At 50.1% G+C, this 20,867-nt stretch overlaps 2 protein-coding genes across 4 annotated transcripts in view; both read left to right on the top strand.

The window, feature by feature from the left end:
- Window positions 1–1,894: 1,894 nt before the first annotated feature.
- Window positions 1,895–10,968, top strand: LOC307070564 (uncharacterized protein; the record flags this gene model as incomplete). The annotated part of the gene is made up of 20 exons (XM_079729071.1): window positions 1,895–2,004; window positions 2,799–2,952; window positions 3,136–3,296; window positions 3,513–3,599; window positions 3,826–3,976; window positions 4,296–4,454; window positions 5,434–5,543; window positions 5,626–5,725; window positions 5,812–5,846; window positions 5,943–6,123; window positions 6,504–6,643; window positions 6,922–6,992; window positions 7,271–7,438; window positions 7,848–7,988; window positions 8,182–8,234; window positions 8,396–8,600; window positions 9,060–9,267; window positions 9,702–9,844; window positions 10,587–10,756; window positions 10,913–10,968. The coding sequence occupies exons 1-20, from the start codon at window positions 1,921–1,923 to the stop codon at window positions 10,966–10,968; spliced, it is 2,577 nt and encodes an 858-aa protein (XP_079585197.1). The 5' UTR covers window positions 1,895–1,920.
- Window positions 10,969–11,842: 874 nt separating this feature from the next.
- ubr2 (ubiquitin protein ligase E3 component n-recognin 2) overlaps window positions 11,843–20,867 on the top strand; it is a 29,323-nt gene continuing 20,298 nt past the window's right edge. For 2 of the 3 annotated variants that reach the window (XM_079758634.1, XM_079758632.1), the window contains exons 1-11: window positions 11,843–11,954; window positions 14,184–14,443; window positions 14,615–14,693; window positions 15,661–15,771; window positions 16,618–16,748; window positions 17,559–17,697; window positions 17,882–17,944; window positions 18,407–18,527; window positions 19,072–19,179; window positions 19,334–19,422; window positions 20,000–20,098. In XM_079758634.1, the coding sequence (XP_079614760.1) occupies window positions 11,871–11,954; window positions 14,184–14,443; window positions 14,615–14,693; window positions 15,661–15,771; window positions 16,618–16,748; window positions 17,559–17,697; window positions 17,882–17,944; window positions 18,407–18,527; window positions 19,072–19,179; window positions 19,334–19,422; window positions 20,000–20,098 (1,284 nt within the window). In that variant the 5' untranslated portion in view covers window positions 11,843–11,870. Of the gene's footprint in view, window positions 11,955–14,183; window positions 14,444–14,614; window positions 14,694–15,660; window positions 15,772–16,617; window positions 16,749–17,558; window positions 17,698–17,881; window positions 17,945–18,406; window positions 18,528–19,071; window positions 19,180–19,333; window positions 19,423–19,999; window positions 20,099–20,219; window positions 20,319–20,867 lie in introns of all 3 variants that reach the window. The other variant, XM_079758633.1, reaches the window with a different exon arrangement.

Raw genomic sequence — 20,867 nt, 5'->3', positions numbered from 1 at the left:
TCTTGAGGAACCAGCAGGATGGGAGGAGCAGCTGACCTTTGACTTCTTCCGCCCCGCCTGCTACCCCATAATAACCCTGCTTTGTGCTTTGCTTAATCAGTGGTCATTTCCATGGTTACTTAGCCTAATGAGTTTTATTTAACGTCTCTCATGTATCATTCTCTCGCTAAGATTCATTGTCCATGTTGACGCTTTCTGTCGCCACAGTAACAAATTAAAGTCCAATTAGCTCATTGACCAATTATTCAAGCCAAGCCACACCCCCTTAGGTCACACCCGATGTCACTCAAGAGGGCTTGAAGAAATGCAGTAAAGCTTTAACACAAACAAGCCCATTCATACGCACACATTGCCATGCCCTAACACACACAAACCCACGCACACACATCAAACACGCACGCCCACCCACACACACACACACTCACATAGAAACACTAATACAATTGAAATATCTTCCTGTTGTTGGTCAACGCAGACTCTCAAAAATAAAATGTATTTTATTCAAACACTAAACGTATGTTTGACTCGTATTTCTTAAAATGGGTTTGACACAAGATGACACTAGAATGCTCTGGGATCAACTGCTCTGCACTTAACTCTCCTCTCCTCGTGTCCTTGTCTCCTCCTCTCCTTGTGTCCTTGTCTCCTCCAGTCTAAACCCCAGTCCTCCTCTTGCTCAGTCACATGTCGAATACGTTTCTCCAGGCTTACGTTCTGCTAACAGTGTCTGATGCTAGTTCTGATGCTAGCCTCAATTGCTAGTGTCGTGCTAGCCTGTAGTGCTACGTGTGTCGTGCTAGCCTGTAGTGCTACAATGTGTCATGCTAGCCTGTAGTGCTACGTATGTCATGCTAGCCTGTAGGCTAGTGCTCTGGTGTTGTGCTAGCCTGTAGTGCTGTGTGTCATGCTAGCCTGTAGTGCTACGTGTGTCATAATAGCCTGTAGTGCTATATGTGTTGTGCTAGCCTGTAGTGCTACGTGTGTCGTGCTAGCCTGTAGTGCTACGTTTACAGTTGCAATAACATTTAGGGCATTTAGCAGACGCTTTTATCCAAAGCGACTTACAAAAAGTACCCTTTTCATAAGGAGTGAAACAATATATCACTGTCGGTACAGTAAAGATGTTCATAGAACCAAGTGCAAGTACTAACAATCGCTAGGCTAACCCATTCCCTGTATACAACAGTGATAGCTGCTACTGCAGATGCTACACAATGAAGTACTATGAATAAGTACAACGTACATTAAGTGCCAGGACGTACAACATACAATGGTGGGAGGAAGGTTCGGAGGTTCAGACCTTAAGCTCGGAGGAAAGTGCTTTGAACACTCTGTTGGGTCAGAGTTTCGTGCGGGAGTAAAGCTACCGAGTCCTCCAAGATCAACGAGTGTCACAACAATGGCTGCCCATTTCATTGATAGACTAAAGTGAACTTGCAGCAAGCACTAAAAGGCGAACTTCACACCCATTCTAACATTTGCATTAAGATGCATTATAGCTTACAAATATAAACATCACCTGATAGATTCTCGCTCATGTTCAACCATCGCATCGTTTTTATGCAGTCTAGTCTCACAAACGATCTGTTTTCCGGTTTTATGTCATTGCCTATAAACTTCTGAGGGGCGTTTCCTGAACACTCTTATTTTGGAAGAGGGAAAGTTTACATAAAGACACTTAAGAGCTTCCGAACCTCAAAGCTGTTTTGAAGGCGGCATAATGTCTGAGAGCAGGATAATGATGTGGCTTGCTGGCCTTGCCCACACAGCAGTAGATAAGGAGCATAAACAGAATACATTGGACCTCCTCAGACCGCCGTCCACGTAACACTCTCAGCTGACACCACACTGACACCACACTACCTGAGGAACATATCAACAGAACCCTCAGAACCTCAGTCTGCGTCCAGGAGGAGAGCCATGAAGCGCAGAGCCCTGATTGGTCTGTTCGGGCATGAGAACCCGGCCATGGAGCTGGAGCTGACCAATGAGGTCAGACACCAGGTGGGATTGATCTGTCTGTCTGTGTCTGTCTGACTGCCTGTCTGTCTGTCGTTCTGCCTGTCTGCCTGTGTCTGCCTGACTGCCTGACTGCTGTCTGTCTGTGAAGTGGCAAACCCTTTGCTCACCCTTCTTGTTCCATCTTGAGGGTAGGGGCACAGATTGTCGGACACATATTTTCTTGAAAGAACGCGCAGAGAGTGTTTAATTTGATTAATTTGTAGGCTTATTTATTAAACAATAATCCGGTTGACTTTCAAGGAAAATAAAACAAACAAACTCTAAACAATGTCGCTATTCAATGCGACAAATAATGTAAATAATGTGGATAATGAGGATAATGTGGTAAATAATGTTGTCAAGATATTGTTTGCTCTCTTACCTTCCACCCTGAACAACAGACCTTTTCCTGCATTATATGAGGGCCTCCTATAGGCTCCAGGTAGAGCATGACACACCTATTTCCCAGGTGAGACCCATCAATCAATCACCACACAGAAAAAAATGCATATAACCAGAATGCAAACCAAGTTAATGCTTCATTTAATTTCATAATTAAACCAGAACTCGAAAAAGCCTCTAAATGGCTCCAACAGTCTGTCTGTCTGCCTGTCTGTCTGTCTGCCAGTCTGTTTGTCTGCCTGACTGTCTGTCTGTCTGTCTGCCTGTGTCTGTCTCTCTACCTATCTGCCTGTCTGTCTGTCTTTCTGCTTGTCTGTCTGTCTGTCTGCCTGCCTGCCTGTCTGGCTGTCATTCTTCAATATCTAATTGATTGACGAGCGTCTTGTTTCTCCCAGTCAGAGAGGCCTGGTGGGGGGGATTCCGCAGGGTCCCAGTGCCCTCGTGGTTCCAGGGGGTCCAGCCCGGACACAGCAGCCGGCCAGTGGGCCAGTTACACCTGTAGCCGCCGGCAACAGACAGCCAATCAGAGGACTGCAAAACAAAGCACAGGTACACTCATATATACAGATCTAATGTTATACATAGTGTCCAGGTGGGTCCAGGTGGGTCCAGGGGAGTCCAGGTGGGTCCGGGGGGGTCCAGGTGGGTCCAGGTGGGTCCAGGGGGGTCCAGGGGGGTCCAGGTGGGTCCAGGGGGGTCCAGGTGTAACCCAGAGGGGGTTCTGTGTTCCAGGGACGGCAGCAGACAGTAAATACCGAGGCCTGGTGGAGGATGAGGATGAGGATGAAGATGGCTGTGACGTCACAGATGCAGGCGGTAAAAGACAGGTGCCCAAAGGAAAGCTCCTGGACTATTTCAGAGGCCTCGCAGCGAGCAACCAAGACACAGACGAGGTGAGGGATTATGGGAGGCAGCCAGACACTGGTTCACCTTCGATACACTTGTTGGTTTGACCAATTTGCATCGCCATCGTGACCAGCGATAAACCGTCTCATTCGCCTAGCCGCCATCTTGGTTGTATTAATAATTGTGTGTGTGTGTGTGTGTGTGTGTGTGTGTGTGTGTGTGTGTGTGTGTGTGTGTGTGTGTGTTTGTGTGTGTGTGTTTAGGTGGATCTGCAGTATGTGTCTGACATCCTCTTAAAGGGTGCTGAACCCAACGCTCACGATAGATATGGACAGACAGTATTACATGAGGTAACACACACACAAACACACACACACACACACACACACACACACACACACACACACACACACACACACACACACACACACACACACACACACACACACACACACACACACACACACGCACGCACGCATGCACATACGCACCCACGCATGCACGCACGCACACACACACACACACACAAACACTCTCACACACACACCCCCCTACCATAAGGCTGTGTGTGTGCAGGTGTCCCGGGCCTGGGGGGTGGATGTGATGCGGTTCCTGCTGGACTGGGGGGCGGACCCCCACAGGGTGGACGGCTTCGGGGTGACACCCCTCCACGTGGCCGCGGCCCTGGACTACTCCCAGATGACCCGCTTCCTGCTGGACAGGAAGGGTGAGGACACTAGGGGCGGGGTCTAGGGCTGGGGATGTCGTTGATGATGATGAGGTTGTTTTTGTTGATGTTGTTGTTTATGTTGTTTATATTTATGTATGATGAGGTTGTGGATGTTGCTATTTATGTTAATGTTGTTGTGTAGTTTATATTGTTTTGGTTTTCTTTGCCTTGCTGTCTACATTGTTGATGTTGTTGTGTGCCTTGTTGTTGTACATTGTTGATGTTGTTGTGTGCCTTGTTGACATACATTGTTGATGTTGTTGTTGTTGTGTGCCTTGTTGTTTACATTGTGCATGTTGTTGTGTGTTGTTGTCAGTGGACGTGGAGGCGCGGACGCAGCAGGCCCAGACGCCACTGCACTACGCGGCCAAGAGCGGCGCGGCGGCGTGCGTGCGGCTGCTGGTCGCCGCGGGGGCGGAGCTCAGCAGCCGGGACTACAGAGACAGAACGCCGCTGCAGCTAGCCGCCGTCATGGGTACCGCGCTGACGCTACCTGCTTCTAACGCTACCTGGTGCTAACGCTGCCTAGTGCTAACGCTACCAGATGCTTATGATACCTGGTGCTAATGCTACCTGGTGCTAACACTACCTGATGCTAACGCTGCTTGTTGCTAACGCTACCTGCCGCTAACGCTGCCTGGTGCTAACGCTACCGGATGCTAATGATACCTGTTGCTAACGCTGCCTGGTACTAACGCTACCTGGTGCTAACGCTACTGCAGCATTCTTGAAGAAAGTAGTCCAATCCGGATCGCTTTTAACTCACTTTATTTGTTAAAGTATTTCGGTATGTTAACTATGAAGCAAAGGGAGGGTAATTGTATGGACACGCGTGTGAGCGACAAACAGCAGGCCTCTGTATCTAACTCCCAAGTATGGACTGCCGGATGTTTCTGATCTCGTTGGCTCCAGGCCCTGCTTTAATACTGAGTAGGCGTGGCCTATGTGATATATTGGCTCCGCCCTCCTCACCTGTCTAAAGGTGCTGCCCCCCTTGTGGCTATGTATAGTAATTACAGCTTATGTGTTCGATCCTACTTCCTAGTGGCTATGTGTGGGCAGCTTATGTGTTCGATCCTACTTCCTAGTGGCTATGTATGGTAGCCCATGTGCTTAAAATACGTAACACTACCTGGTGCTAACACTACCTGATGCTAACGCTGCCTGATACTAACGCTACCTGTTGCTAACGCTACCTGGTGCTAACGCTACCGGATGCTAATGCTTCCTGTTGCTAACGCTACCTGGTGCTAACGCTACCTGGTGCTAACGCTACCGGATTCTAATGCTACCTGGTGCTAACGCTACCTGGTGCTAATGCTACACTCTGTGTGTGTGTTTGTCTCTGTCCTTTTTGTGTGTGTGCCTGTGTTCGTCTGCTTGTGTGTGCTTGTGTGTGTGTGTGTGTTTGTGCGTGTGTGTGTGCGTGTGCGTGTGTGTGTGTGCGTGTGTAGATCGTAGCGAGGCGGCTCATGCTCTCCTGGATTTGGGGGCCGATGCTGGGGTGAAGGACTCTGACGGACAGCTCTGTATCACGGCTATGATTGGCCGAATGCCTGCTGTGGTGAGCAATGACCCTGATTGGAGGAACCCTGACCCCGTGGTGTTCATGTGTGAGTAACGATGCTGTCCCTGACGTACCCCAGGCCCGCAGGGCTCTGGGTCAGTTCCACCAGAAGGACCGCATGACCCGCAAACAGTTCTACTACCTCAACCTGCTGGAACTCCGGACCCCCAGCCCCACCGGTGAGAGCCCTCTCCCCCACTCCTCCGTTCAGTGACTGTAGTCCGTGAGCCCAGCCCTGCTCTCAGCTGTAAACTCTCCTCCCCAGACCCAGAGCAGCCTTCCAGTGAGCCCCGGTCTCCAGTAAGTGGATCACAGGGTTTGACCTCCATGTAGATACAATCAGGATATGGACCTCTGATCTCTGACCTCTGACCTCTGACCTCCCACCTGCCCCAGCTGGAGCTGATGGTGAGCAAAGGCTGTCTGGAGCTCATCACGCACCCGGTGGTCCTCAAACTGATCCAGACCAAGTGGACCCTCTACGGGAGGTCTGCTCCTCCCCTCCACCTCTCTCCTCCTCCTCCTCCCCCTCTCCTCCTCTCCTCTCTCCTCCTCTCCTCTCTCCTCTCTCCCCCTGGTCTAAACCCATTTTACTCACCTGTCCCTCATGTCCAGGCTAGGGGCGTGGCTGCTCCTCATCCTAAACATTCTGTTTATTGTTGCCTGGACGAACGTGGCCATCTCCATCGCTGACACGCCCAAGCCCTACATCCTGCCTCAGGTCGGAGGTCACACACACACACAGACACACACACACACACACACACACACACACACTCACATACACACGCGTACACACATATACACCATTCATATACCGCTACACATGTACATACCTCAATATAAATGTGTGTGTGCGCGTGTGTGTGTGTGTGTGTGTGTGTGTGTGTGTGTGTGTGTGTGTGTGTGCGCGTGTGGGTGTGTAGGACTGGTGGAGAGTGCTGCTCTTGGTGGTAGCTCTGCTCCTGCTGGCGGAGGAGGTGCTGAGGGAGGTGAAGGAGATTCTCATCTCCAGGAGGAGGCTGCTCCTCTGGAAGACCTGGGCCCATGGCCACATCTCCTCCGACCTGCTCCTCTCCCACCCCATGTGGCCCGAGGTCCGTCTACTGGGAACACTGGGATCCGAACGCTGGAGCCTGATTGGTTAATACCACAGCAGGGTTAACTCTGGAGCCTGATTGGTTTATACCACAGCAGGGTTAATGCTGGATCCTGATTGGTTAATACCGCAGCAGGGTTAATGCTGGATCCTGATTGGTTTATACCACAGCAGGGTTAACTCTGGATCCTGATTGGTTTATTCCAAAGCGTTCTTTCAGAAATAATGTACATGGGTGTGCATTATTTTAAAAAGATGTTGATCTGTGTTTTGAAGGAGAGGAGTTTCCTCCAGGAACAGATCAGACAGATCCACCAGACCAAGTGGGCTTACTTCCAGGATCTCTGGTACACACACACACGCACGCACACACACATGCACACACACACACACACACACACACACACACACACACACACACACACACACAAACATGCACATACTCATACAAACAAGCATGCACACACACACACACACACACACACACACACACACACACACACACACACACACACACACACACACACACACATACACACACGTATGCACTCACACACAATGAGGAACCATTGACCACTGCTTCCTTATGAGAGGTAGCTGTGATGCTAAGGTGCTAGCGTTCCAGGAACATCTTTGATTGGCTGGTGTACATCCTGCTGGCGGGGGCAGTTGGAATCCACCTGGCCGACGTCTTCTTGGGCTCCGCCCCCTTCCACAGCTCCAGCGTCCGCCTCTTCGCAGTCACCATCATCTTCCTCTGGCTGCGCGTCCTCAAGCATGTCAGAGCATTCAAGTAAGGCCGGCTGCAACTGGGCAGCTCCCAGTACAACCTGGTGCAACTGGGCAGCTCCCAGTATAACCACGAGCAGACTGTGGTTGTACTGGGCAACTCCAAGTACACACACACACACACACACACACCTTGTGCATTGAAAACTGAGCTGTGACGCAGGAGTATCCACGGTAACCTGTGTAATCGGTTACTGCTTGTCTTGGTGTGTCTCTGGTGGACATCTGGCTAGGCCACGCCCCCCGGACTCGGGTTCCTCTTGTAACGTGTCCGGTAACCATAACAACAGATGAGGTTGGCAGCTGGCCAATAGGATCAGCCGGGTGATTTAACTATGAGTAGATATGACGAGCGTGTTGACTGAGACACGTCACCCTGACGACCGACCACCAGCCAGTGTTCTGCGTTCCAGAGTGATGGGGCCCTTCATCGTCATGCTGGGGGAGGTGGTAGGCGATGTGATGCGTTTCCTCTTCCTGTACGTGGAGATCTTCATCCCGTACGCCTGCGCCTTCTGGATCATCTTCGGAGGTAAAGGAGACCCCCTCAGGAGGTGAGACAGGTCTGCTGCTGGCTCTCTGAGGAGAGACAGGTGCTTGACTTGCTCTGTGAGGTGAGACAGGTGTGTTATACTGGCTCTGTGAGGTGAGACAGGTGCTCGACTTGCTCTGTGAGGTGAGACAGGTGTGTTATACTGGCTCTGTGAGGTCAGACAGGTGTGCTACTGGCTCTGTGAGGTGAAACAGGGATGCTCTACTGGCTCTGAGAGGTGAGACAGGCCTGCTGCTGGCTCTGAGAGGTGAGACAGGTGTGTTATACTGGCACTGTGAGGTGAGGCAGGCCTGCCACTGGCTCTGTGAGGTGAGACAGGTGTGCTACTGGCTCTGTGAAGTGAGACAGGTTACTGGCTCAGTGAGGTGAGACAGGTGTGTGTCGTCCCCCCCCCCCCCCCCCCCCCAGGGCAGGACGCGGTGCCCAGCATGCAGACCTTCTCCACGCTGGTCTACAGCCTGTACCGCATGACGCTGATGGACGAGTACCAGTTCGACGCCATGGTTACGGTGGACTCCACCATGGCCCACCTGCTGTGTGGAACCTTCCTCTTCCTGTCCTCCATCCTCTGCATGAACCTGCTCATCGCCCTGCTGTCTGACACCTTCCAGAGGTCTGTCTGCCTGTCTGTCTGACATCTTCCAGAGGTCTGTCTGCCTGTCTGTCTGATACCTTCCAGAGGTCTGTCTGTCTGCCTGTCTGCCTGTCTGTCTGACATCTTCCAGATGTCTGTCTACCTGCCTGTCTGACACCTTCCAGAGGTCTGTCAGGGACTACCTGGCTGTGTGTCAGGGGTGTGTGACTACCTGTCTGTGTGTCAGGGTGTGTGACTACCCGTCTGTGTGACCACATGTCTGTGTGTCGGGGTGTATTACTACCTGTCTGTGTGTCAGGGTGTGTGACTACCTGTCTGTGTGACCACCTGTCTGTGTGTCAGGGTGTATGATTACCTGTCTGTGTGTCAGGGTGTATGATTACCTGTCTGTGTGTCAGGGTGTTTGACCACCTGTCTGTGTGTCAGGGATCTGACTACATGCCTGTCAGGTTGTGTGACCACCTGTCTGTCTCTCAGGGTGTATGACAACGCCCAGGCCAACGCGGTCATGCAGCAGGCGGCCATCATCCTGCAGGTGGAGGACACCATCCCCTTCCTGCGACGTTTCTATGACCACCGTCACATCCAGCTCCACTGTGCGCCGCTGGCTGAGTGCTACGACCACGACCTCAACACCGACGCGGTCCAGCACCGGCAGATGACCAGCCTCGCCTCTACCTTCAAGGTGCTACTGCTGTCAGTCAGTCAGTCAGTCAGTCAGTCAGTCAGTCAGTCAGTCAGTCAGTCAGTCAGTCAGTCAGTCAGTCAGTCAGTCAGTCAGTCTGTCTGTCTGTCTGTCTGTCTGTCTGTCTGTCTGTCTGTCTGTCTGTCTGTCTGTCTGTCTGTCTGTCTGTCTGTCTGTCTGTCTGTCTGTCTGCCTGCCTGTCTGTCTGCCTGCCTGCCTGCCTGTCTGTCTGCCTGCCTGCCTGTCTGTCTGTCTGTCTGTCTGTCTGTCTGTCTGTCTGGCTGTCTGTCTGTGTTTGTGAGGGCACACGTTGGTATATGTGTGTGTCTGTTGTGTAAGTGTATTTGTGAGTGTGTTTGTGCATGGGTGTGTGTGTGTGTGTGAGATGTGATTCAGTATGTAGATGTGTTAGTAACAATGTGTGGGTTCTGTAGGAGAGCCTGGATGAGTTCCTGGAGATCCAGAAAACGAATAGCGGCACTCCAGAGCAGAACCAAAGGCAGACAAGTAACCAGAGACCAACCGGTCAGACCCAGGAGACCCATCAGAACCAGAAGCAAACTCAGCAGAACCCCAGGTAAAGGCCAAACCACCAGACTGAGGTTCAGGTAAAGTGAGACTTGTGGGGTATACTACGAACCTCGATTAGTGGGTTAGCGAAGTATGTTGCACTCAAAGCCTGGGTTAGCTGTGACAAGAAAGTCGCTCTCTTTTAGTGTCGCTGTATTACCATGGAGACTTATGCTGTCAACCAAACCTGGTTGGGAGCAGGTCATCAGCTAAGTCTATCGGGTTAGATCGGCGTGCGATGCTTCCTAGCCCCTCCTTTGACAATGTCGTCACCATTTCTGGGTGTTCCCTTTGACCTCGGAGCCCATATCGTACAGGGATCTCTCTGTAGACAGAGGGTCTTTCGGGACCGATCCGATCCCTTGGCATTGCCTTAGAATATTCTTTATGAGAGATACAGGTTCTCATCAGAGGGTATTCACTATTTGAACTTCCTTGTTGGACCTTATGTAGGCAATGATTACTGTTGCGCAGTGTGTCTCCGTGAGAGAGTGGTAGAGTGGGAGGTAGCGTGTAAGTCTTGAATTTCTGCGTGCGGGGTTCATCTCCAAAGTGATGTGTATTTATGTGTAGCTTACAAAGTCCCAATTCTTATGTCATATGAAATACTTATCCACTAAAGGTTATGGAATTATATTTTTGTGCTTATTTCAAACTTGAATCCCTCCTCCGAACTTGAACTCCTCTTCCTCCTCCTCTCCCTCCTCCCCCTCCTCCTCTTCCTCCTCCTCCCCCCCGCCGTGGCCCAGTAGCAGCAGGAGGTCCAGTGGTTCCTCTCAGGACCAGCCCGGGGAGACAGTCCCCGCTCGGCTCCAGGAGTCCCAGACCCAGCAGAATCAGGAGCTGAAGGCCATCAGGGCCCAGCTGGACGAGATCCGGACCCTCCTGGATCACCTGGTCCGGACTGGAGCCGGTCCAGGTAAATTGGAGGAACCAAGCTTGGATGATGTCACTGCTACACCTGAACTCATTCCATCCTCATCATCCTCATAATCCAATGGGGAGAGTGCTTGAGTGACTTGAATCGATAGCAGACCTGGAGCTGAAAGATGTGTTCTGTTCTGTGTTCTGTCAGTTTACAATCCTGGGGATAGTTCTGGAGGTCAACATCAGGAGAACAACATTCTGTGATGGAAGACGGCCTCTAACACACTAACAATAATAATATAAAACACAGGTAGACTCTACCTCTAACACAGGTAGACTTACAGAGGTAGACTTTACCTCTAACACAGGTAGACTTTACCTCTAACACAGGTAGACTTACACAGGTAGACTTTACCTCTAACACAGCTAGACTTTACCTCTAACACAGGTAGACTTACACAGGTAGACCTTACCTCTAAAACAGGTAGACTTTACCTCTAACACAGGTAGACTTTACCTCTAACACAGGTAGACTTACACAGGTTGAATGTACCTCTAACAGGTAGAATGCGTCTGACAGGTGGAATGTGTCTATAACACCGGGTCTATCCCTGAGGACTAAATCAGGACTTCACCAGAACCAGGACTTCATCAATCCATATTATTTATGTTTGATAACAGTTTCAAACCTTTGTGCAGCGAGAAATATATTTACCAAAAAATATTTAGATGTATACATTAAATGATTGAAAGACGTATAAATCCGATGCATGTATTTTTTTGTGTGTTGGATTTAATAAATGTTTACTTAATGTTTACTTGAAAATGTCGAAACAGTAGTTACTTCAATTTAATAATAATATAAATTTATATATAATATATAATTCCATATTATTATATATATATATAGAGAGAGAGAGAGAGAGAGAGAGAGAGAGAGAGATCGATATATATCTACATATATCTATATATATACACATACATATATATAGATAGATACATATGTATCTATATATATATATAGAGAGAGAGAGAGATGTGCAAAGTATTGTATCTTACACATTAATAAAGTAGTAATAGTAAAGTACTGATCAGCTGGTCTGCTGATCGGTTTCCGGTTCCTAAGACCAGACGGGAGGAGGAGGAGGAGGAGGCGGCAGTGGAAGATGGCTTCAGCCGAGTCGGACCGAGAAGTCTCTTCTGCGATATGTTCCGAGTTTCTCCGTTTCTCAGCCAAAGACACCGCCTCGGTAAGCGACAGTCGGCTCCCCGCCCTGCAGTCCTCTCCCCGCCAGCCTGGCAGGGTGGTCGGGCTGTTTTAGACCGATTAGCGCGACAACGTTTCTGTTGGGCGAGTTGTTGTTTTCTCAGCGGAGCTGCCCGGCCTCGGGAGCTAGGCTACGCTAGTTCCGTGCTTACAAGGCTACATGACAACATCTGGTAGGCTAGGCTAGTTCCGTGCTTACAAGGCTACGGGACAACATCTGGTAGGCTAGGCTAGTTCCGTGCTAACAAGGCTACATGACAGCATCTGATAGGCTAGCATTAGCTCCGTGCTAAGAAGGCTACATGACAGCATCTGGAAGACTAGCGTTAGTTCCCTGCTAACAAGGCTACATGACAACATCTGGTGTACTAGCGTTAGCTCCGTGCTAACAAGGCTCTACGAAAACATCTGGTAGACTAGCGTTAACTCTGTGCTAACAAGGCTATATAATAACATCAGGTGTACTAGCGTTAGCTCCGGGCTAACAAGGCTATATGATAACATCTGGTAGACTAGCGTTAGCTCCGTGCTAACCAGGCTGTACGACAACAACATCCAGGTGAGATGATGTCAATGAGGGACTTTTGATGGCCCAACGTTTGACTGATTGGTTGTTGTGAACTGCTAACCAGGCTGTATAACAACAACATATAGGTGAGATGATTGTCAATGAGGGACTTTTGATGCCCCAACGTTCGACTGATTGGTTGTTGTTAGTCTCTGCAGCGTCTAGTCTCTAGACAGAGACTCTAGACAGAGACTCTCAGAGACTAGTCTCTGCAGCGTCGTGCTGCTAGTCTCTGCAGCGTCGCTCGGGCCTGGTCCACATGCAGACTGATCATGTGATCCAGCTCTTCATCTGTTGTTGTTGTTGTCAAAGCATACAGGTATGCAAATACCATTTCTGTGTTAGGTGAGGTTGTCTCTTGTATTGTCAGACAGCAGACCCACCGGTTTATCCTGTCCTGTTGGAAGCACCAAGGGCATTTTTTCAAAAAGGTTAATTTAAATATAGAAGTATAATATTGCCTTACTAGCCTCACTCGACCGTATATCATAGTTCATGTCTAGTGACATTTTACAACATTTTAGATGTATTACATTTGTATCAGAATTGTGCATTACTATGACCAGCTGTCAATTAGCTCGAATATTTAGGTTTAATTAAAATCTGAATAGAATTGACAACATACAGGTGCCAGTGTTGCATGTCTCCACGTTGGGCTGGAAACAGGACATTCTGTCAGAAGCACATAAGTCCCTTTCCTCCGTTCCAGTTTTAGGGACAAATTGTTCAGCAGTAGAACCACCTGCTGGCTCAATGAGGACCTCACCTGAGCCAGACAGCAGAAGGTTCCTTTGGAAACGCTCTATACTCTGTGGCAGTTCCTGTTATCGCGGACGTCACCGTAGCTAATCAGGCTTAGCTAAGAGGATCGTGATGCAGGGCAGGAATCTGCAGCCACATGAATGTTGGCAGACGCACTCCGCAGCATAACGCTAACAGGTGGCTCTGTTACTGATGGGTGAGAATAACACCCAGGCGGAGGTCCTCTGACGTTAGGTACTGTTGGTTTGGGAGCGTCGGGTCAGAGAGTCTCAGGGTGTAGGGTTAGAGAGTCTAGGGGTGTAGGGTTAGGCTAACACCAGGTTTAGATCACCAGGTTCAGCCTGGTGAGCTGAGAGTGGAGGTTGTCTCATCTTTAACAGCTAGCCTCTCAGGCTGCGCGGGGCTATAGATAGCTCAGGGGACACTGCTGTGTATGGGTGCTGGTTAGCTTTCTGGCTAGTAACATGATATCTGCCACACATTATGTCATGCAGAGAAAGCTGCACTGTCAGAAGGACTATAATTTGCGTGCATAAGTACGTCTTAACGGCCCCTAGGAGAAGGATGTATTATCTGTTTGATTTGAAATAAACAAAATGTGTTACGGGTCTGGTTCCTCAATACGTGACCGTACCTAGGGTTTGGTAAACCTTACCTATTCCCTACCAGCTTACAAGGTTTAACAACCCATGCTCACTACAGGTCCCTGTAAACACACCGTAGCTCCATGCTAACAACAGCTCCCTCTGAACACAGCATAGCCTCATGCTAACTTCAGCTCCCTCTGAACACAGCATAGCCCCATGCTAACTACAGCTCCCTGTGAACACAGCATAGCCCCATGCTAACAATAGCTCCATGCTAACTGCCAACCCCCTGCAGGCATGGCTCCAGGCCTCAGACCTCCACAAAGAGGTCTACCAGCACCTCGCTCTCTACGTCCCCAAGATCTACTGCCTTGGGCCCAACCTCAACCCCAGCAGTGAGGACCTTCTGGCCCCCCTGCTGCTCCTGGCCCCCCTGGAATGGTACCTGCTGGGGGAGGAGCCGGCCCTGGCCCTGGCCCGGCTCGAGAACAGCAGCCAGCCCTCCCAGCTGTGTGGACACGTCTTCAAAGTGGGGGAGCCCACCTACTCCTGCAGGTCAGCATCCCACTCACAGGGTTTACACAAGCGTGCGTAGGAACACGTTGATAGAACACACATGTACTATGTTCTGTACATACACTCGGCTGCTGCTGTAATACTTAACAGTCAACAAGACCTGCTTGGAATACATCTAGAGATGACAAGTGTTTATGTGTGTGTGTGCAGGGAGTGTGCAGCAGACCCCACATGCGTCCTCTGCATGCAGTGTTTCTTGGGCAGCATCCATAAAGAGCACCGCTACAGGGTGAGTACACACACACACACACACACACACACACACACACACACACACACACACACACACACACACACACACACACACACACACACACTTATCAGAGTTAAAAGAAAGAAATCGAGAGGGAGAGAGTGAGGGTTGGAGGAAGGGAGAGGGAGAGAAAATGAGAGGGAGTCAGAAAGAGGGAGAAATTGAGAGGGAGAGAGGGACAAAGCAGTGCTGCTTAGGCAACATATGATATTTAGCAGTGCCAATAAAGCACTTTGAAATTAAATTAACAGAGAGGGAGGGGGAGAAAAAGGGAGAGAGAGGGGGAGCTGGAGCAGACGTGCACAGTTTTCTTCCTCCTGGTTTTGAATTTTTGCTGTTGCCTGGTTACCGTTACCGGGGCGTTGTGAGGACGTCATCGTCCTGTGCAGTTGTCTGCATCATACCAGAGTTTGGAGGAGTGACTGCCTCACTCTATAATAGAGTCCTGGAGGAGTGACCGCCTCACTCTGTTATAGAAGAGTGATCTACTCACTCTGTTGTAGAGGAGTGACCGCCTCACTCTATAATAGAGTCCTGGAGGAGTGACCGCCTCACTCTGTAATAGAGTCCTGGAGGAGTGACCGCCTCACTCTGTTATAGAGGAGTGATCTACTCACTCTGTTGTAGAGGAGTGACCGCCTCACTCTATAATAGAGTCCTGGAGGAGTGACCGCCTCACTCTGTAATAGAGTCCTGTAGGAATGACCGCCTCACTCTGTTATAGAGGAGTGATCTACTCACTCTGTTATAGAGGAGTGGAGGAGTGATGAGGATCAAAACAAAATTTATTTCAGACTACAGATTTAAATCTTTTGCTGTTTATGGGTTATATAATCTCTCTCTTTCTCTTTCTTTCTCTCACTCTCTCGCCCTCTGTGTGTCTCTCGCTCTCTCTCTCTCTCTTGCCTTCTGTGTCTCTCTCGCCCTCTGTGTCTCTCTCTAGATGACCACGTCGGGGGGAGGGGGGTTCTGTGACTGTGGCGATACGGAGGCCTGGAAGAAGGGTCCTTACTGTCACAAACACCAGGCCAACAGCAGTGACTGCTCTCTGCAGGCAAGCCTCTGTCTGTCTGTCTGTCTGTCTGTCTGTCTGTCTGTCTGTATCACTCTCTCTCTCTGTCTTTCTCTGTCTCTCTCTGTCTTTCTCTCTCTCTCTGTCTGTCTCTGTCTCTCTCTCTCCCCCTGTCTGTCTATCCGTCTCACTCTCTCTCTCTGTCTTTCTCTGTCTCTCTCTCTGTGTCTCTGTCTCTCTCTCTCTGTGTGTGTCTGTCTGTCTGTCTCTCTGTCTGTGTGTGTCTGTGTTTCTCTGTCTCTGTCTCTGTCTCTCTGTGTGTCTGTCTGTCTCCCCCTCTCCCTCTCTGTGTATTTGTGAATACCTCTCTCTATCTGTCTGTCTGTGTGTGTGTCTGTGTGTCTGTGTCTCTCTCTCTCTGTGTCTCTGTCTCCCCCTCTCCCTCTCTGTGTGTGAATACCTGTCCCTGTCTCTCTCTCTCTGTTTCTGTCTGTCTCCCCCTCTCCCTCTCTGTGTGTGTGAATACCTGTCCCTGTCTCTCTCTCTCTGTGTGTCTGTCTGTCTCCCCCTCTCCCTCTCTGTGTATTTGTGAATACCTGTCTCTGTCTGTCTGTCTGTCTGTGTCTCTCTGTCTCTGTCTCTCTCTCTGTCTCTCTCTGTGTGTCTGTCTGTCTCCCCCTCTCCCTCTCTGTGTGTGTGAATACCTGTCTCTGTCTGTCTGTCTGTCTGTGTGTGTGTCTGTGTCTCTCCCTCTCTCTGTCTCTCTCTCTGTCTCTCTCTCTGTGTGTCTGTCTGTCTGTCTCCCTCTCTCCCTCTGTGTGTGTGTGAATACCTGTCTTGCCCGAGGGCTCGTGGGCAGCCGGGTGCTGACGCTCCGTGTCCCCCCAGGACCCCCTGGCCCAACTGTCAGAGGACATGGTTGCCCGCGGTTACAACATCTTCTCCGTCGTCCTCAAGTACGCGGTGGATATGTTGACCTGGGACAAGGAAGACCTGCTGCCCCCCGGGCTGGACCCCCCGTACGCATGCACACACACACACACACACACACACACACACACACACACACACACACACACACACACACACACACACACACACACACACACACACACACACACACACACACACATATGGAGACACATGCGCACACACACTCAGTTACACACTCACTGAGTATTGATTAATTGTTTGTATGTTTACAGTGCAGAGACAGGTACTACTGTAATGTGTGTTTACAGACCGTGGGGATAGATACTTCTCTAATGTGTGTTTACAGTGAGGGATAGATACTTCTGTAATGTGTGTTCACAGACCGCGGGGCTATATACTTCTGTTATATGTGTTTATAGCGGGGGATAGATACTTCTGTAATCTGTGTTTACAGGCAGCGGGGATAGATACCTCTGTAATCTGTGTTTACAGACCGCGAGGATAGATAACTCTGTAATGTGTGTTTAAAGACCGCGGGGATAGATACCTCTGTAATGTGTGTTTACAGACCGCAGGGATAGATACCTCTGTAATGTGTGTTTACAGTGGGGGATAGATACCTCTGTTATGTGTGTTTACAGTGGGGGATAGATACCTCTGTAATGTGTGTTTACAGACCGCGGGGATAGATACCTCTTTAATGTGTGTTTACAGACCTTGGAGATAGATACCTCTATAATGTGTGTTTACAGTGGGGGATAGATACCTCTGTAATGTGTGTTTACAGTGGGGGATAGATACCTCTGTAATGTGTGTTTACAGACCGTGGAGATAGATACCTCTGTAATGTGTTGACAGGGACCGTGGGGATAGATACCTCTGTAATGTGTTGACAGGGACCGCGGGGATACGTACTACTGCATGCTGTTCAACGACGAGGTCCACACCTACGAGCAGGTGATCTACACGCTGCAGAAGGCCGTCAACTGCACCCAGAAGGAGGCAGTCAGCTTCGCCACCACCGTGGACCGAGAGGTAGGACCTGTAGACCTCTGCCTGGGCCCACTAGACCACCGCCTTGGGTCGACCAGTCTGTTCTTCTGGGGGTGACTATTCCTCCAGACCTCAGACCTGTAGGGGCTCCCGGGGCCCCTGGGGCTCCCCGGGGCCCGGGCGTCCAGCAGCCCTCCTGATGGGTGTGTTGTTGTCTGTTCCCCAGGGGAGAAAGTCGGTTCGTTTCGGGGACTTCCAGTTCTGTGACCAGGCCAAGGCCGTCATCGTGGTGAGTGAGTCCTGGTGAACCCTCACTGTGTGTGTGTGTGTGTTTGTTTGTGTGTGTGTGTGTGTGTGTGTGTGTGTGTGTGTGTGTGTGTGTGTGTGTGTGTGTGTGTGTGTGTGTGTGTGTGTGTGTGTGTGTGTGTGTGTGTGTGTGTGTGTGTGTGTACTGCGTATAATGCGTGTTCTGTGAGTACTGTGTGTTTGTATAATGTGAGTACTGTGTGTGTATAATGTGTGTACTGTGTGTGTGTATAATGTGTGTACTGTGTGTGTGTATAATGTGTGTACTGTGTGTGTATAATGTGTGTACTGTGTGTGTGTATAATGTGTGTGTGTGTACTGTGTGTGTGTGTGTGTGTGTGTCTGTGTGTGTGTGTATAATGTGTGTATAATGTGTGTACTGTGTGTGTGTGTGTGTGTGTGTGTATAATGTGTGTACTGTGTGTGTGTATAATGTGTGTTCCAGAGGAACACCAGCCGTCAGTCGCGGCCCCTCAGGGTGCAGGTGATGCACTCCTCTGTGGTCGCCCACCAGTGCTTCGCCCTCAGGACCCTCACCTGGCTAGGACACATCATAGCATCCTCAGGTAGGACCTAGGATGCATCATAGCATCCTCAGGTAGGGCCTAAGAAACATCATATGATCCTCAGGTAGGACATAAGACGCATCATAGGATCCTCAGGTAGGGCCTAGGACACATTGTAGGATCCTCAGGTAGGACCTAGGACACATCATAGCATCCGAAGGTAGAACCTAGGACCCATCAAACATCCTCAGGTAGGGCCTAGGACACATCATAGCACCCTCAGGTAGGACCTAGGACACATCATAGCATCCTCAGGTAGGGCCTAGGACACATCATAGCATCCTCACCATAGGATCCTCAGGTAGGGCCTAGGACACATGATAGGGTCCTCACGTAGGACACATCATAGAATCCTCACCTAGGACACATTATAGGCTCCTCAGGTAGGGCGTAGGACATATCATAGGATCCCCAGTTAGGGCCTAGGACACATCATAGGATCCTGGCCTTCTCTGCTCTCTCCTTATCTGGCTTCTTTTCTTGTGTGTGTGTGTGTGTGTGTGTGTGTGTGTGTGTGTGTGTGTGTGTGTGTGTGTGTGTGTAGATGGTCTCAGGAGGCTGCTGTGCCAGGTGGGTCTCCAGAACGGGCCGGAGGGGGAGAACTCCTCCCTGGTGGACACCCTGATGCTCTGTGACTCCAAAATGTGGAAAGGTGAGGACCTCCTCCTCCTCATGGCCCAACGTACAGGAGGTCCTGTCTCCTGGATGCATGGCCCTGCAGGACTAGTTAGTGCAGGTGTCCTAGTCCTTTTGTTGGAGGAGTCCTGGTTCACTAGGAGGTTCTCTGATTGGTCTCTTGTGTCCAGGGGCCAGGAACGTCTACCACCAGCTCCTCATGAACAGCCTGCTCATGGACCTCAAGTACAAGAAGCTGTTTGCCCTCCAGTTTGCTAAAGTAAGTACGCTTAGAACCCGCGCAAAACCCGCTTAGAACCTCTCAGAACCCGCTTAGAACCCCTCAGTCCCACTCAGAACCCCTCAGTCCCCAGCAGAACCAGAACCCCCCTAAATCCCTCAGAACCATCAGAACCTATAACGACAGCAGACAATGGAATTCATTTTCTTGTTACGCAGTATAATTTCCCACCTTAAGCTGCACTAGGCCCCGCCCACGATATTGAAAGGGCCGATATGATTGGTTAGACAGCAGCCAATCAGTTATGTACTCAGTAGCCGCTGTAGTGATGCTATTCCTGTGCCTCTTTGATTGGGTATTTTTATTTTAGCCCACTTGGTTGGACTCGTCATGTTTTAGAAGAACTATTGAATGACATTAGGTCTTTGTGTCATGTTCTCATCATCGATTGGTCAAAGGGTCCGCAGTATGAGAATATAAAGTAACATCACAGCTAGGATACGTTCACCAGTGTGATCAGCCTTACCCCTGACCTACTGCAGCGCCTCGGTCGGGAGGGAGGGGGGGCCGTGACCTCTGACCTGGAGGTGATGCTCCCCCCTCCCCCCCCCTTTAGAACTACAGATCCCTGCAGACAGATTTTATGGATGACGACCACGAGCGCGTAGTGTCAGTGACCTCACTGTCTGTTCAGCTCTTCACCGTGCCGACCATGGTGAGTAACCACGACGACCACACACCTTCTCTCTTCTTCTCTCTCTCCCCCACCCTGCCTCCGCCCTCTTCCCCCCCCCCCCCCCCCCCCACCCCCCCACCCCCCACCCACCCACCGCTAGAACTATGAGAGCTTGCAGAGCGACTACGTCAGGGACGACCACGACAGGGAGTTCTCCATCACTGACCTCTCTGTGCAAATATTCACCGTGCCCTCATTGGTGAGTATCATCACATGACCTGTCACATGACCTTGCTGCTGCTGGGGGTAGCCCTCTCCCTCCAAGAGAGGATGGCTGTGGATCACCCCAGAGAAAACCAGCGTAGGGCTGCACAATAAATTGAATTTTTATTACGTTGACGATTTTGGCTTCCCACGATAAAATGTACGTGATCTCGCGATTTAAAAAATGTGTGCTCCCCCCCCAAAAAAAGATCAAATAATGCATGCTCTGCAAAAAATATATTATAATAAGCGTGCACCGTCCATGCAGTATATGCTCTGGCTCCGTTGCAAAGCAAAACAAGTGCTCCTTTACACGCGCTGTCTGCGTGAGTCCAGCACAAAATGCACCAAGGTGCAAAGCCTGAAATCGAGTCTACTGGAGGGAGTCTGGACAAGGCTGAGCCAATACTTTGAAAGAAAAGAAACCACATTAAAATGTCTGACACAGCAGAAGTCGAAGAGCTCTTTCCTCGTCGCGGATTATCGTCCGTTCTCTGGAAATATTTTGGATTTAGCGCAAGCGACATTAACCAGTAACAAACAA

Source organism: Pollachius pollachius, assembly GCF_949987615.1.
Source record: "Pollachius pollachius genome assembly, chromosome: 2".
Classification (NCBI taxonomy): domain Eukaryota; kingdom Metazoa; phylum Chordata; class Actinopteri; order Gadiformes; family Gadidae; genus Pollachius; species Pollachius pollachius.
Note: the sequence above shows the minus strand (reverse complement) of the source record. Positions and strands in the feature narration are given on the sequence as shown.